Here is a 14,789-nt window from a genome sequence, read left to right on the forward strand (position 1 = left end):
CCCGGTTCTGTCAGGGGAATGGGAGCTGGGTAATGGTTTTTTGTCACAGTATATGTGTTCCCTGTCTGCTGTTCCTTATCTCTTCACAGGTATACCAAGGATTCCCAGCCTCTCCCCTTGGCCTCTCCCGTCCACTCCTTACAGCCCGGTGACTCCGTGCTTGTTTGTACCTGGAAAGACAAGCCTCTCCAGGAAAAGTGGAAAGGATCCTGTACCATCCTGCTGATCTGTCATACAGCGGCAAAGATCGAGGGAGAGAAGAACTGGATCCATCACTCTCGTCTGAAGGCAGTACCTGCCCCCTCGTCAGCAGAACAGTGGACCGTCCAACCTGCTGACTCCTCATCTAGTGACGATCTTAGGCTAAAGCTACTGTTTAAAAGACACAAATAGTGGGCACCTTAACGCTAAAATGGGCCCACCCAGGTACTGGAGACCCTGGGTTGGGAAGACTCTGGTGATAATTAATTGGGTAACATTGTTATTCTCTTTATTGTTATTTCCAAACTGTGCATATCGGGAGCATAACTCCTTTGTTTTGCTTGCGCACCATGTTGCTACTTTAACAAACCAGACTGATTGCTGGGTATGTGCTCCAACTCTACTGTCCCCCAAAACGGGAATGCCCCTTGACATGCTGCCCTTGACCCTAGCAGAATTAGCCACCACCAAAGAGCAGGAAAGAACGGACTCGCCGTTCTGGAATAAGACCTCTTTACAGCAAGCCACCTGTCAGGACCAGGAGTATTCAGTTGCAGTACTCACTGAGAGAGTGTTATGTTTTACCCGAAACCAATCTGAGCACTATGGGCATCCTGTGGGAAAGAGCTCCTGTGTTATTACACAGTGGCTGATGGGTATTGAATAAAGACCAAAAGGGGAGGCCAACAGTGTGGGTGTAATGGTTCCTCCCCTTTTAGGGAAACTCTTACAAATAATCTTACCACAAAAAAAAGGGTTTGGAAATATAACTTGCCATCCAGTTAATATCTCCAATGTAGCAAGCCAATGGTGGGTTTGTAGTGGTCCCTATGGTGAGTGTAATTTGAACGGCACAATTAGAAATGCCCCCACTTGTACCCAATCAGGAGGATGGGATGCCCCCTTAGGGGCATATGAACAGTTTGGAAAAGCAGCCAAAGCAGCCTTAAATATCCCAGGAATCCCCTTAAGAAATAGTCCTTACTGGGCCCTACAGGGTCACTATTTTGTATGTGGCCGAAAGGCTTACAAGGTGCTGCCAGCCAACTGGACAGGTAGCTGTTATATAGCTCATGGAGTTCCTCATCTTTCCATAACTGCCACACTGCCCAAAGGAAAGATTAGAAATGCCCGAGACACCTCTGTTGAGTCACGAGAAAAGACCCTGCGGTGACTGACTATGGCATTGGAGGGCAATATGAAGAATCCCCTCACAACCGAGAAGCTGGTAGGATGCTCTGTACTGGCAATAGCGCCACTGTTTACCAGGCCAGCCATGGCATGCATAGGCCGCTATACTGTAAGGCTGCTAATGGTACTTGACAAAGTGGCCTTAGAGTCAGAGGACTTGGTTAGTGATTTAGGATCAGCAGTAAAAACATTAAATAAAGAGGTACAGCAGCTCAGGACGTTTTCCCTCCAAAACAGGCTGGTTTGGACCATCTCTTGGCATCCCACGGAGGGTTTTGTGCCCTCGTCGGGCCCCGATGTTGTGTATATGTAAATGATAGCAGTTATGAGATCTATGAAAAGGTGGTACAGGCTGAGGCCCATGCCCGAGCTGGAGCACAGGTTGCCTATACTGCCCCCAAGAGCGATTGGTTGCAAACCTTGTTTTCAGGCTGGGGTTTGTCATCTTGGCTTGGTGGTTTATTTAGCCTGCTATTGAAATTTCTCTTTACTGTATTGCTTGTATTACTGGTATTATGCTGTGCAGTATCATGTGTCAGGGCCCTTTTGCAAAAGTTAATAAGTCATTCTCTTCAGGGCTATCACAAAGTGCTTATGCAAAGTCCTATTGTAAGGAAATAAGTAGCCCAAGTGAGAAAACTCAGAGCCAAGGTTGTTGACTGTTCTCAAAGGAGGAAGTTGTTGGGGACACTGGGGCATGGCCACTAGGTAACTCGAGGGGATGGAAGACCACGAGTGTCGATGAAGCCCCCTCGCACTAGGCCCAGGTGTCCTTGCCCCCCCGCCGCCTCCCGCCTGGAGGCACTCGCAGCAGCTCTGCGTACTAGGCCCAAGTGTCCTTGGCCCCCCCGCCTGGAGGCACTCACAGCAGTTATGCTGAGGATCTGCAACAATATGTTGCAGAGTCAGACTGCCTGAAACTAAGCAAGGCCAAACAGGGCAGATATGGAAGAAAAATGCTGAATAAAGCAGCTTTATGTATAGTTTAACAAATGAAACAGAGAACAAGGGCACTAGCTGGGAACTGGATTGGCTGGTTATATGGATACTTAGGGCAGCTTGCTATTGGATAAGTATGCTGGAAAAAAGGATGTATAAAAGCCTGTGTAACTTCCTGCTCTGTGTGCAGGATTTGAAATTCTATTCTCCCTGTACCATTTTGCAGCTGCAAATAAACTTTTCTGCTTCTCCACCCCGTTGTGATTATTGGGTATAGCACATCGGGTAGCGAACTAACTCCGGCTGTTGTTTAGCCTCTCAGCACTGGGTGCCGGCAACATTAGGAAAAACTTCCCAACCATCAGGGTGGTTAAGCACTGTCATAAATTGCCTAGGGAGGTTGTGGAATCTCCATCACTGGAGGTTTTTAAGATTAGGTTAGACAAACACCTCTCAGGTATGTTCTAGATGGTGCTGGGCCTGTCATGAGTGCGGGGGACTGGACTTGATGACTTCTTGAGGTCCCTTCCAGTTCTATGATTCTATGAAAATGTTGACTATGATATTATCATAATCTGACATGAGCTGTCCCATTATGACATACCCTGACAATTATGCACCACTACGATGAAAATAATAAAAGTATCTTAAAAATAAAAATAAAGTAGAAAACAGTTCAAAACAAAAAGTTGTCATTTTTTTTCTGAAATTAATTTTTCTGATGTCTTCTCATGGGAATTTTCACTGAAAGAGATATTATTTCATTTAAAAAAATCATTTAAATTGATATGACTTTGTCAGACAGGAAACTTTTAACAACAATTTTCCGACCAGCCCCACTGTCAACCTTTTGGATGCACATGATCATGTTATATACTCCTTGGCCTTTCTAAAATATACCAAAACCAGACAGAGCACTTATGGAACAATGGGCCAAATGCTTGATTCCTAGTCAAGTGCAGCTGTGTTTCAGCACTGTCAGAACAAATCATCGCAAAAGATCGAATCTCCATCTTTTATTTTTACAATCCAGCAGAGCTTCAAAATCCTGGAGGTTGCAGGTTCCTTTAAGAATTTCCTTTGATTGTTGGTAACTTTTAATAACTTTTGAAGTATGACTCGGGTCTGATGATAACTTTTTTTTTATATATATAATCTTGTTCTTATCCCAGATAAACACCAACACAGGGATGCCATGGTAACATCCGGAGATACTTAATGTAGGTCCAGTGGGCATTATTAAAACTTCTTTGGAAAAAAAAAAAGTTCTGTAATGACGCAAGTTGAAAACTAAATTTTCCTGTTACACACACTTAATTACTTAGCTACAAGGTGAGAATATGCCATGCACAATAACAATTAGGGGAATCTCCAGACGCTGAAGTAAACTTGAAACAAAAGAATTACAGACACTGGTTTGCTTCACTCACGTTAGCCCAGCTCCCATGCCTGGCCTAATAGTTAAAACAAAGCAAAATAAAAAATGGATTGATGAATATATCTACAACCAAAGCAGGAACTTTGGGTCACTCTGATCTATTGAGTTCTGTTGTTTGTTTTGTGTGGTTTCAACACTGGTGTGTTCATGAAAGTGTTTGCAAACCCCAAACTTTTCACAGATATTATTGCAAATTTTTTCTGAAAATTGGTCCCAGAAAGAGTACTTTCCCCCCTTTCATTATTCTCCAGGTGAAAAATGTCATCCCTTCAAGCGGGGAGCAGGAAGTATATTATATGGCTTGGGTGTCTTGTCTCACAAAAGAACAAATAGCAAAGACTAAATAGTCAAGATGAGCGGTTTGTGAACAAACCATAAATTAACATCATTAGGCCCAACTACTGTTCAAATACTTAGAAATACCAAATTCATTCAAAGGAAATGAGGTTCATTTAACAAATGATTTGTTAAGCAAAAACGGAGTCTAATTCCCGGTGAATACTGTTTTAAAGGAATAGTTTGGCTTTGCCATGTGCCCGCTCTGAGAGAAGTGTCAGAGTCTTGGTTTTGTGTCATTACAGCTAGGCTAACATCACAGGTCTCTCACTATGGATCAGTGCAGGACTGGTTCCATCGGCCAGTAAGTGAGGGTGTGGGTGTTTATCCCCACTCCCAATACATATCTTGCACAGGTGAACAAAGGGCAGCCACTTCTGAAATCTGTGTGTCCTTTGATCCAGGTCCCAGTGAAATTAGTGGGAACCTTTCACTGGCTTTCACCCTAGGAACACAGCACCACTGGTAGTGCTAGACTTCCCACCCATGCCGGGTCCTCCCTTCACTCCAGCTGTAGGCCCAGCGCAGGCCTGCAGTGGCATGTCAGCAGCATCTTGTGACAAAATGTAGTAGGACCCATTTGGCCATGCACTTCCCTAGAGCCCTCCCTGGCTGGTTTTGCTATAATGTGTCTGCTGTAAAGCTCGCTGAATCGCCCCTTCCCTTGCATTGTTATGATTGAGGCCGGTAACTTTACTGCATGAGCAAGTAGAACAGAAATCGGAATATTGTTAAATCTCTTATTTCCGTGATTGTTTAGGACTAGAACAAGGTGACATTTTTCCACTGAAACTTATTTCCCAGCAAAAAATGCAGATTCAGGTAAACTGATATACTTAGTGTTGATTTCACTGAATTGTTTTGGTCGGGGGGGAAGGAAACTTTTAAAAATTTCAGAAAAAAAAATTGTTTTGATTTTCCTTTAATTTTATTTAAAAAAATAAAACATTAAGAATTGCTCAAAACTAAATCAACATGTTTCTTTATTGGTCAAACAAAATGTTTCATTTGACCCAAAATGAAAGTTTTTTTTAAACTTTTCAATTTACCAAAATTTTGGTTTTGGTTCAACCCCAAACAGTTCCTCTCCCCCACCATTTATCTTCGGAATTTCCAGTGAACTGAAAAATCTGCTTACACAGCTCTCGTTAGGAGTGATGGCTGTTCACAGCCACCATTTCCTAGAGGGCTAACTCTCCATTGCTACACTTCTCAAGATCCCCCTTCCTGAACATTCGGAGACAACTGACGATTTGGATACAGGAGTTCCTGCAATGTCTTGTTATATAGGAAGGTGTCAATAGAATGAACTAGATATGAACCCCGTATGACATAGAAAGGCCTCAAACCTCCCTGGCTGAACTAACCTCGTTATCCCTAGCCTGATTCTTGCTTGCATATTTATACCTGCCTCTGGGAATTTCCACTCCATGCATCCGACGAAGTCGGTATTCACCCATGAAAGCTTATGCTCCAATACGTCTGTTAGTCTATAAGGTGCCACAGGACTCTTTGCCGCTTTTACAGAACACCGAAAGAGACTAAAGACCAGATTTTTAAAGATATTTAGGTGTTGCTCCATTCCGTACTATAAGGCGTGAGTGACTAAGGCTTCTAAGTGTCCAAATCACTTCTGAAAATGGAATTTAGCAATCTAAGTTTCAGTGTGACTCAGGCTGCTTAGTACCTGTCAGTTTTGAAAAGGCAGTGTAGCTAAGTCCCTTAGCCGTTGTAACACCAAGCAGAGAAATGTCTAAAAATCTGGGCTTAACTGTCAAAACGCACCAAAAGATTGCCTGAAAGATGTGTCCAAAGCAATATGGCTTAGCTGCCTCTTCACTGATTGCTTCCAATGGAGACACCCTGAAATGCCTCTGGAAACTCATTATCCCAGGCAATGACATGCTACCATTACATGAAGAAAATGAATACTTGTGGCACCTTAGAGACTAACAAATGTATTAGAGCATAAGCTTTCATTCACTCTCAATATTTCTGCTGTAACTTTACAGCTTGTTGGCTTTTAGCTCATGCTAAGTTGTCAGAAATAAGGGTTTGGGTGGGTTATTCGCTTTGGGGTGCCACAAAGGGACACTCTGAGCCTTGTGTCTATTCAGCGGGAGAGGCAGGAGATTCCTTCACCCTCTCCACCATCTTGGACATACGGATTCTGTGCTCATCTCTTCCATTTGGTGCGGCCACTCTCTGGTTGCACAGTGCTTGCAAACACAGACCACCACCAAGGCATGGGTCATCGGGTATCGTACCTCAGGCCCCTTCACCAGCCTCATCCCTGACAGTACTGGGCAAATCCTGTGGGGATATAGCATAGGAGCTAATGCATGGCTGCCCAAAGGAAATTTTGAAGCTAGGCATGCTCCTGCCATAACAATGCCTCAGTCCCCAGTGTTTCTTCAGCCTCTGCGGCTGCCCTAAGACCAGGCTGGGAGCAGGCAGCACCCCTCCACCCTGGGGATACAGTGCCAGGAGGTAGGGCTACCTAGAGGGCAGGAGCAGGGAGAGCAAGGGGGGAAACTGAGTCAGCAATGGGTGAGTTGGAGAGTGAAAGTGATTCACAACTGCTTTTCAGAGGGGGGAAAACCAAGGCACAGCTTTCCTGGATGGTCAGCAAGAGAAGGAGGGCCAGCAGAGCCACCAGGCAAGGATAACTGAGGGCTCTGTGCTGTGCTTTGCTCTGCTGAGGCAGGTCATTTAGTGGACCCATTTTGAGGAATTGGCCTCCCTGTGCTATAGGGCAGACACCTTGGAAGTCACAAACAGCAGCTCGGCAGGGTGAGTCAGTCAGGCCCCAGCTGACCTGACAAAGCACCACGGCCGACGGACAGTGTCTCCAAACAAGTACATGGATAATTTCCTTGCTTAGCTCCTCTGTCCTCTGACCTAAAAGGGGCATCAAGAGGCTTCTGCAGCCCTTCCATTGTTTCCATTCATGACTGGGAAAGCGGGAGTTTACTGAAGCCAGCTGGGATCCCCACTTAGAGTTAGGAAGGGATTGGCAGGCCACCAACCTGCCAAATTCTATACAAAGAGAGAAGAGTCCAAGCGAACAGTTTGTGAACAACTCAGAAGTGAAATTTACCCATCTGAACATTGTCATGTACACTTAAGAGTTACGAGTATGGTCACAAAAAATCAGTATTGCTTTTATGAATGATTCACTTAGCAAAAAAGGGGATAAATTCCCAATGAATACAATGTCAATGGCATAGTTTGTTTGTCTCAAATGGCTGCTCTATCTGCTCAATTTGGCCATATCATTGCAATTGTGGTTTCATGACACAACGTCCTGTTGCCACAGGGAATAATGAACTCTTCTCTTCCGATGGGCCGGTTTGTCTATGGCTGCATAAGTAGAAGAGAGGGCATCAAGCCATGTTCTCTCCCCTCCCCACTCCCATGTACAGATTTTGCAAAAGCATATGAAGTACAAACATATTTGATATCCTTGACTACATGGTCCCACTATTGTTTTTTGTAGCAGCCTCCATCTGTGACAGCCAGCACACCATGGATATAACTGGGGATCTCTGGAAGTAAAGGCAGGAGTTGGTACAGCTTAAATTAAAGGGCAACAGCTTCAGCACTTTGGCACTGTCATAAATATAAAGGGAAGGGTAACCACCTTTCTATACACAGTGCTATAAAATCCCTCCTGGCCAGAAGCAAAATCCTTTCACCTGTAAAGGGTTAAGAAGCTTAGGTAGCCTTTGCTGGCACCTGACCCAAAATAACCAATGCGGGACAAGATACTTTCAAATCTGGAGTGGGGGGAACAAAGGATTCTGGCTGGCTGTGTTTTGCTTTTGACAGGAACAGATCAGGAATGCAGCCTTCCAACTCCTGTTAAGTTAGTAAGTATTCTAGCTGAAAATGGAATAGATTTCCTTTTGTTTAATGGCTGGTAAAATCAGCTGTACTGGAGGGAATGTATATTCCTGTTTTTGTGTCTTTTTGTAACTTCAGGTTTTGCCTAGAGGGATTCTCTATGTTTTGCATCTGATTACCCTGTAAGGTATTTACCATCCTGATTTTGCAGAGGTAATTCTTTTACCTTTTCTTTAATTAAAATTCTTTTTTTAAGAACCTGATTGATTTTTCATTGTTCTTAAGATCCAAGGGTTTGGGTCTGTGTTCACCTGTACAAATTCGTGAGGATTATTATCAAGCCTTCCCCAGAAAAGGGGGTGTAGTGCTTGGGGGGGGGGGATATTTTGGGGGAAGACATCTCCAAGTGGTCTCTTTCCCTGTTCTTTGTTTAACATGCTTGGTGGTGGCAGCATACTGTTCAAGGACAAGGCAAAGTTTGTACCTTGGGGAAGTTTTTAACCTAAGCTGGTAAGAATAAGCTAGGGGGTCTTTCATGCAGGTCCCCACATCTGTACCCTGGAGCTCAGAGTGGGGAAGGAACCTTGACAGGCATGTAGGAAGGTCGGATACGCACATTCACGAGTGGGTTACACTTTCACTGTGAATGGTATCAAGTGCCTATATGGGGTGGGAGGTCCCAGCATCAGTGATGCTGCCAGACTTCCCAAACTTTCCACAGCGGTGGCATCCCGGACTAAGCATAGGGTGGAATACAAGATACCATCCTGGAATGTAAGCAGCAGTGGCCACATCACCGGGCATTTCCTCAGAACTCCCATCATCCTGTGCAGCCAGGGTGTCTTTGAGAACTGACACCACAAGCCCTGGTCCTGTCACAGTTGAGTCACATTATCACGTAGAAGAGAAATCCAAACGTTGTTCGATCCTGTAGATCAGTGATTAAGGGGTGATGCAAATGCCACTGAAGTCAACCCGGTGATTTTCCATTGATTATGCTGGGCATGAGCTCTCTTTGGTTAAGGCCTGATCCAATGGCTGTTCACACACAGCAGGTCCACAGAGCTTGTCGCCTTTTGCCCAAGTTCTCAAGGTCCCCTTTCTAAGCATAGGAGTGAAATGAGAAACTTGACACAGGATTTCCTGTGCCCTCTTGTTATGTAGTTGGGCGTGAGTAGAAGGAACCGGACAATAGCAGGATCTCTAAGGCCATCCCTTGGTGAAAGTATGAGGAGGCGGGATGGGGGAGGGCGTCCTATTGAAAAATGGGGTTTGAAGACTATGAAAGGGACTAACTCTCAGCAGAACATTGAAAGTTTCCTTCAAATACATGTTTAAAGCTATATAGGGGAGTGCTTCTTCAACAACTATTTCCAGTGGAGAAGCCTTGAAGTGCCTCAGGGAGCTCATTAACCAGGCAATGACGCACTGCCACTACATATTGATTTTAAATATTTCTGCTGTGACTTCACAGCAGATCTTAGATCTGAGGCTTTGCGAGTTGGGGAAGTGGTTGATGTGAAAAGATTCCTGAGGGCTGCCTTGAGTAAACCACTTCTCTAGTTCACTAATTTGGTCTTTGCAGAATTGACAGACAGCGAAGGACATCCTAAGACAGGGCTTGTAAAGATGGGTGTGAGGATGAAATGTACAAAGCAAAAAATCTATATAGCAGGGAGTATCTGATCACCCTCATCAACTGCTTACTGTTGTTCAGACCCGAACACCTTTGCTATAGGAGCAGGTTAGAAGCAGAGGAAATAAAGCCCATCACCATCCGTTTTAAGATCCGCAAATACAACCCATGTGAGTTTTCCAGCAAGGGTGAGTATTTTATGCTCTTCTTTCCCTGCTTAGCTCTACCAATGTAAAAGAAAAACAAAACTACTTTATTAGGATTCATTCCAATCTAATTCCCCACTCCATCAATCAGTCTTCAACTAATTCACCTAAAGTACGATGACTGTGTCTAAAATCTTCATTACAAGCTTCTCTCTTGAAAAATCTTCATATTATTTTTATTTGTTATTTTAATTTTAGTTTTGAAATGTATAAAATAGGTTTATTAGATGCTAGTCTGTAAGCAATGACCACCCCCAAACGATATTTAATGCATTCCTGCTTATGATCACTCATAAATACTTTCTTTTGAACACAGAAAATTTAATTCAGTCGCCTCAAATCAAACGATAACCCACAAAGGGTCAAGTTCGCTCATCGGCTTCAGCTGCTTTCCACCCCTCTGGCGACAGAGTTAACTGGTCAATCGAACAGTGTTTGTGGCTGCTTTGCATTTTTGGAACAGCATAAATAATCTAAAGTGTATCCGTGAGTCCTGCTGATAAATTATTGTTTCAATCCTTGTTTCAATTGGGGTTTGTGTAAAGCTGGTCAAAATTCTTCACTGAAATCATTTTTTTTTCAATGAAAATGCCTTTTCAACTAAATGTAAATTTTGTGAAATAATTTTGTGATGAAAATAATCAGAGACCAGTTTTCAATCCTTGGTTACTTAACTTGGTAACTCAGTTTCATGTTTGCATGTAGAAATCAATACTTTTGTGAGCATTTATGTGCTCACATTCAAAGGTAAGAGATGCCCTTGGTTGAAAAATGGGACTTCTGAAGGTGTTTAACAATGCAATAAGAATAAAATAGAATTTGTATCATGGAAGAGCTGATTGCAAAGCATAGTTAAGGTTCAGTTTTTCACTTACAATTAAAGCCTTTGATGATTCATTGTAGGGGAAGACTAGAATGAATCATCTTCAGATTTTCCACTCTAATTATTTTGAGTATATACTGTTCATGGCAATATGGAACTCAAGCCAATTTCCTCTAGTTCCTTGTGTTACATATTGCTCATTTTTATTTTTGGACAAAGTCTACCACTTCAGTCAATACATCTTGATATTCACCTCATCACTGGTCAATATGTGTTGATTCTTCCTATCTTTGTCTTGTGTCATGGCAGGTGGATTAGCGGTATTCCATATACCCATCATTTAAACTGAGTACATGGAGCCCACACACAATGTGACTGAATTCATCCTTTTGGGACTTTGCCACAATGAGAAGTTATGGCCAGTGTGTTTTATATTCTTTTTACTCCTCTATATCGCTACTTTGCTGGGAAATCTTCTCATCATTGTCACTGTAAAGAGCAGCCAGTATCTGAAGTCTCCCATGTATTTCTTCCTCAGCTATCTGTCCTTTGTAGACATGTGCCTTTCCTCTGTCACAGCCCCAAAACTGATTGCAGACTTCTTTGTGGAGAGGAAAACCATCTCCTTTGATGGCTGCATAGCCCAGCTGTTTGTGGCCCATTTCTTTGGGTGCACTGAAATCTTCCTCCTCACAGTGATGGCGTATGATCGTTACATTGCGATCTGCAAACCTCTCCATTACACAACCATCATGACTGGATGTGTTTGTGGCTCCCTTGTGATGACTTCATGGGTGGGCGGCTTTGTGCATTCCATGGTTCAGACTGTCCTGACCATCCAGTTACCCTTCTGTGGTCCCAACGAGATTGACAACTATTTCTGTGATGTTGTTAAGGAAAAGTTAGCACATGTGACTCCATTTTGGTTTGGGGCCCACCGTTGTTTAAATGCCAGCATATCATACACCAGGAGGAGTGATCCTTAGATACTGAATCCCTGTGAAAATCCTCCTCCTTGTCTCCAGCCTTCCTTGACTCCCAGTATCTGGTTTTTGTTAGTCTCTAACTCCCTGTCTCTTGGCCTTGATGTGAGGCCTCCCATCCTGATAATAAAAGTTACTGATGCATGGCTTTAGGACCATGCTGTGTAATTAACATACTGGTATAGCACGAGGAATGCACCAAGCAGGGGTAGGTGGTAGATAAGACAAGGGTTTGTTTATTGGCTAAGGTTTCCGATGCACGAGGGCAACATGCTTTGCTAAAAAGTATATAACCTTTGTATAATCTGCATTCAGGGTCCCCTCCTGGCTAGCAGGGGGGCACTACGCTCGAGCGTAATAAACTTAGTGTCTTTTGGGAACTCTGCAGTTGTGACTTTATTTCTGTGCCTCAGCCTAGATTCGAACTGTGCGTGACCTATCAGGTGTAATTCGTAGCATTGGTGTGCGCATCCTATCAGGTATAATTCGCAGCATTTGTGTGCGTGTCCTACCAGGTGTAATTCGTAGCACTTGTGTGCGTGTCCTATCAGGTATAATTCGCAGCAGTTGTGTGCGTGTCCTACCAGGTGTAATTCGTAACGATGTGCACCCTTTGCTGAAACTGGCCTGCACTGACACTTATCTTGTTGGCATCATGATCCTTGCCAATACGGGGTTGATTTCCCTGACCTCTTTTCTTGTGCTGGTTGTGTCCTATGTCATGATCTTAGTCTCCTTGAGAACTCGCTCCTCCGAAGGTCATCGCAAAGCTATTTCCACTTGTGCCTCCCATATTGCTGTAGTGATTATATTTTTCGGGCCATGTATCTTCATGTATTTAAGACCTTCCACCACCTTCTCGGTGGATAAGATGGTCACGGTGTTCTACACCATTGTCATCCCCTTGCTGAATCCCTTGATCTACACCCTGCGCAATAAGGAGGTGAAAAACTCCATGAGAAAATTAGGGAGCAGAAAAGTGACATTAGGGGTGAAAGGGAAAATGTGATGTGTAGAATGATGGGAGTTCTGCATAGTAATGCTGTTCAGCAGGAATTTTAGAGAAAAGAGAGTTTAATATCGGGGGTGTTCGGTTTTTCTGTGAAAATTCCCAGTGATTTTCTCTGAATCCTCCTATTGCTATTCTCGTTCAATGTGAACGCTTGTAACATTTAAGGCTCAGTGAAAAGTGGAAACTTTTCCAGTTCTTTGTTCAATTTTATACATCCTGTCAGTTAGATTATTGATTATCGTTATCATAGTCCCAGGAGCACTGGAGCAGTATGACCCAGCGATAGCCCTGGACTGCGGCTCTGAAATCATGGGTTCTAGTCTCGGTTCTGTTACATTATGAATTTGGGTGAGGCACTTCCTTTCTCTGAACCTGTGCTTCCCTCCCATGTTTTTGCCATTTGAGACTGTAACCTCTTCAGGGCAGGGACTGTCTCTTACTTATGTTTGTACAGCACCAAGCACATGGAGTCCCAGTTTCAGTTCAGCCACTAGGCAATGCTGCAATACTGCTAATAGTAACAATTTTACATTATGTTCTCATGAACGTGTAGGCATGTCCAAACTCTGAGGATCTGTCAAATGAAAATGTCTGTCTATAAAATAGTATAAAACTGTGTGAATCCCTTTGCGCTTCTCATCTGTCCTTGTTTTGCTGTGTCCCTTTGCAAACAATTATCATTATGAGCGAGGGAGAAACAAAGCCTATTGCATCTGAGGTGTAGCATGCAGCATTCCGAACCATCTAGCTTTGCGTTTAAGTACAGTGCCATTTATGTCATGTCAGTGCCGTACATTTTAATTAAGCTGCCCACACATGGTTGTGCAATATGGGTCTCTCTGGAATTAGAGCTATTTTGGAGAGAGTCATGGAATGGGGTTCTTTCGACCTATCTGAAAAGAGAATGTTTGTGAGTGGCAATGGTTAAGACATTTGAAATCTGGTGCATGACCCATAATGAACAACTCCACCCTCATTTGAACACCACGATCCAACAAAAAGAACAACAATCCTGGTGATGAGATGCTCATTCTGTTCAGATTTGTCTCCACTAATTACAATGACACTACTTACCCTCCTAAGGAAGTGACATTCCATTTGAGACATGAATACTTCTCCTCACAATCAACAGATTCCTGCAAACTCTCGGAGTGTGACCACCAGAAATTCAGAACACACAAAGCAGAGCATATCTCCAGTTGCGAGAATACAAGACTCCTCTAAAACAAATGTATATGGTCCCTCCCTATGCTCCCATCTCATACCCTGGCAGAAAGGTCATCTTTTTAGACTATGAGCCATCAAGGCCACCCAAGAGAGCTACCCCACTTGGATACCATGGCTAGCAATCTCCGGAGAAGGAGCAACCCTGAACTTTTTCACCCTTGTGCTTGTCTCTCATGGACAAGGCTAACACGAATAGGCCAAGGAGCAAGGAGCTGTATTGTGATGACTAGGTTATTTCATTCACCCAGCGAAACAGTTGGTAGAAGGCAATGGTATTTGGTTAATGTTGACTTGGGATGGTTTGAGATGGGTGGGAAAGGGCCTCCTAGCTTATCACCTCCTCCACTTGTGGTTCCTGCCTCTTGGAATTTGCCCACAGTAAAAAAGAGTCATGTCCCAGAAGTCCTGATTGTGCATTATGAGGACACATCAGCATGTGATGTCATTGTGTCCTAAGAACAGCTTGGTAAAAGACTTGTTGACTCAACATAAAGATAACATGTCATCACACCATGATACTGGTTTTCAATACCCAAAACAAACTTGTGGCTATTTAACTGGACCTCACCCCCAGGAGCCAGGGCAAGCAGAAACCAGACAACCTCAGGAAATTGAATGGAATATATGGGACAGGTGGTAATATCACCTTCTCAGCTATTTATTAAAATCCCCTTTGGAGATGAAACTTTACATAGCTCTTGAGGAAGTTGAGATAAAATACAGTCTTCAGGGGAATTAGTAGGGAGCACACCAGGCCCAATCTGTAACTTGGGAGAAACTATACACAGAATTTCATGTGTGTGTATGGGAGAGGGGTGGGCGGCGGGGGGAGGAGGGAGCGATTGCTGTGGGGGTAGCCGAGAGGTTGCAGCTACTGTTCCCCCTTTTCCTTCATCATTCCTTACAATCCTCTTTCCCTAACTATCTCTTGGAAGTCATGGCTGAATCCCC

At 43.7% G+C, this 14,789-nt stretch overlaps 1 protein-coding gene across 1 annotated transcript; it reads left to right on the plus strand.

The window, feature by feature from the left end:
• Positions 1-10,969: 10,969 nt before the first annotated feature.
• Positions 10,970-12,608, plus strand: LOC125628923 (olfactory receptor 4S2-like). The gene is made up of 2 exons (XM_075128996.1): positions 10,970-11,498; positions 12,187-12,608. Exons 1-2 carry the CDS (start codon positions 10,970-10,972, stop codon positions 12,606-12,608), a joined length of 951 nt encoding a protein of 316 aa, XP_074985097.1.
• Positions 12,609-14,789: the final 2,181 nt, after the last annotated feature.

This window comes from Caretta caretta, chromosome 6 (assembly GCF_965140235.1).
Source record: "Caretta caretta isolate rCarCar2 chromosome 6, rCarCar1.hap1, whole genome shotgun sequence".
Taxonomy (NCBI): domain Eukaryota; kingdom Metazoa; phylum Chordata; order Testudines; family Cheloniidae; genus Caretta; species Caretta caretta.

What these genes read in the sequence shown, in the direction of transcription:
- LOC125628923 (XM_075128996.1), top strand. Translation starts at nt 10,970, where the DNA reads ATGGAGCCCACACACAATGTGACTGAATTCATCCTTTTGGGACTTTGC. An exon ending in CGAGATTGACAACTATTTCT is followed by an intron (nt 11,499 to 12,186) that starts GTGATGTTGTTA and finishes GTGTCCTACCAG; the next exon opens with GTGTAATTCGTAACGATGTG.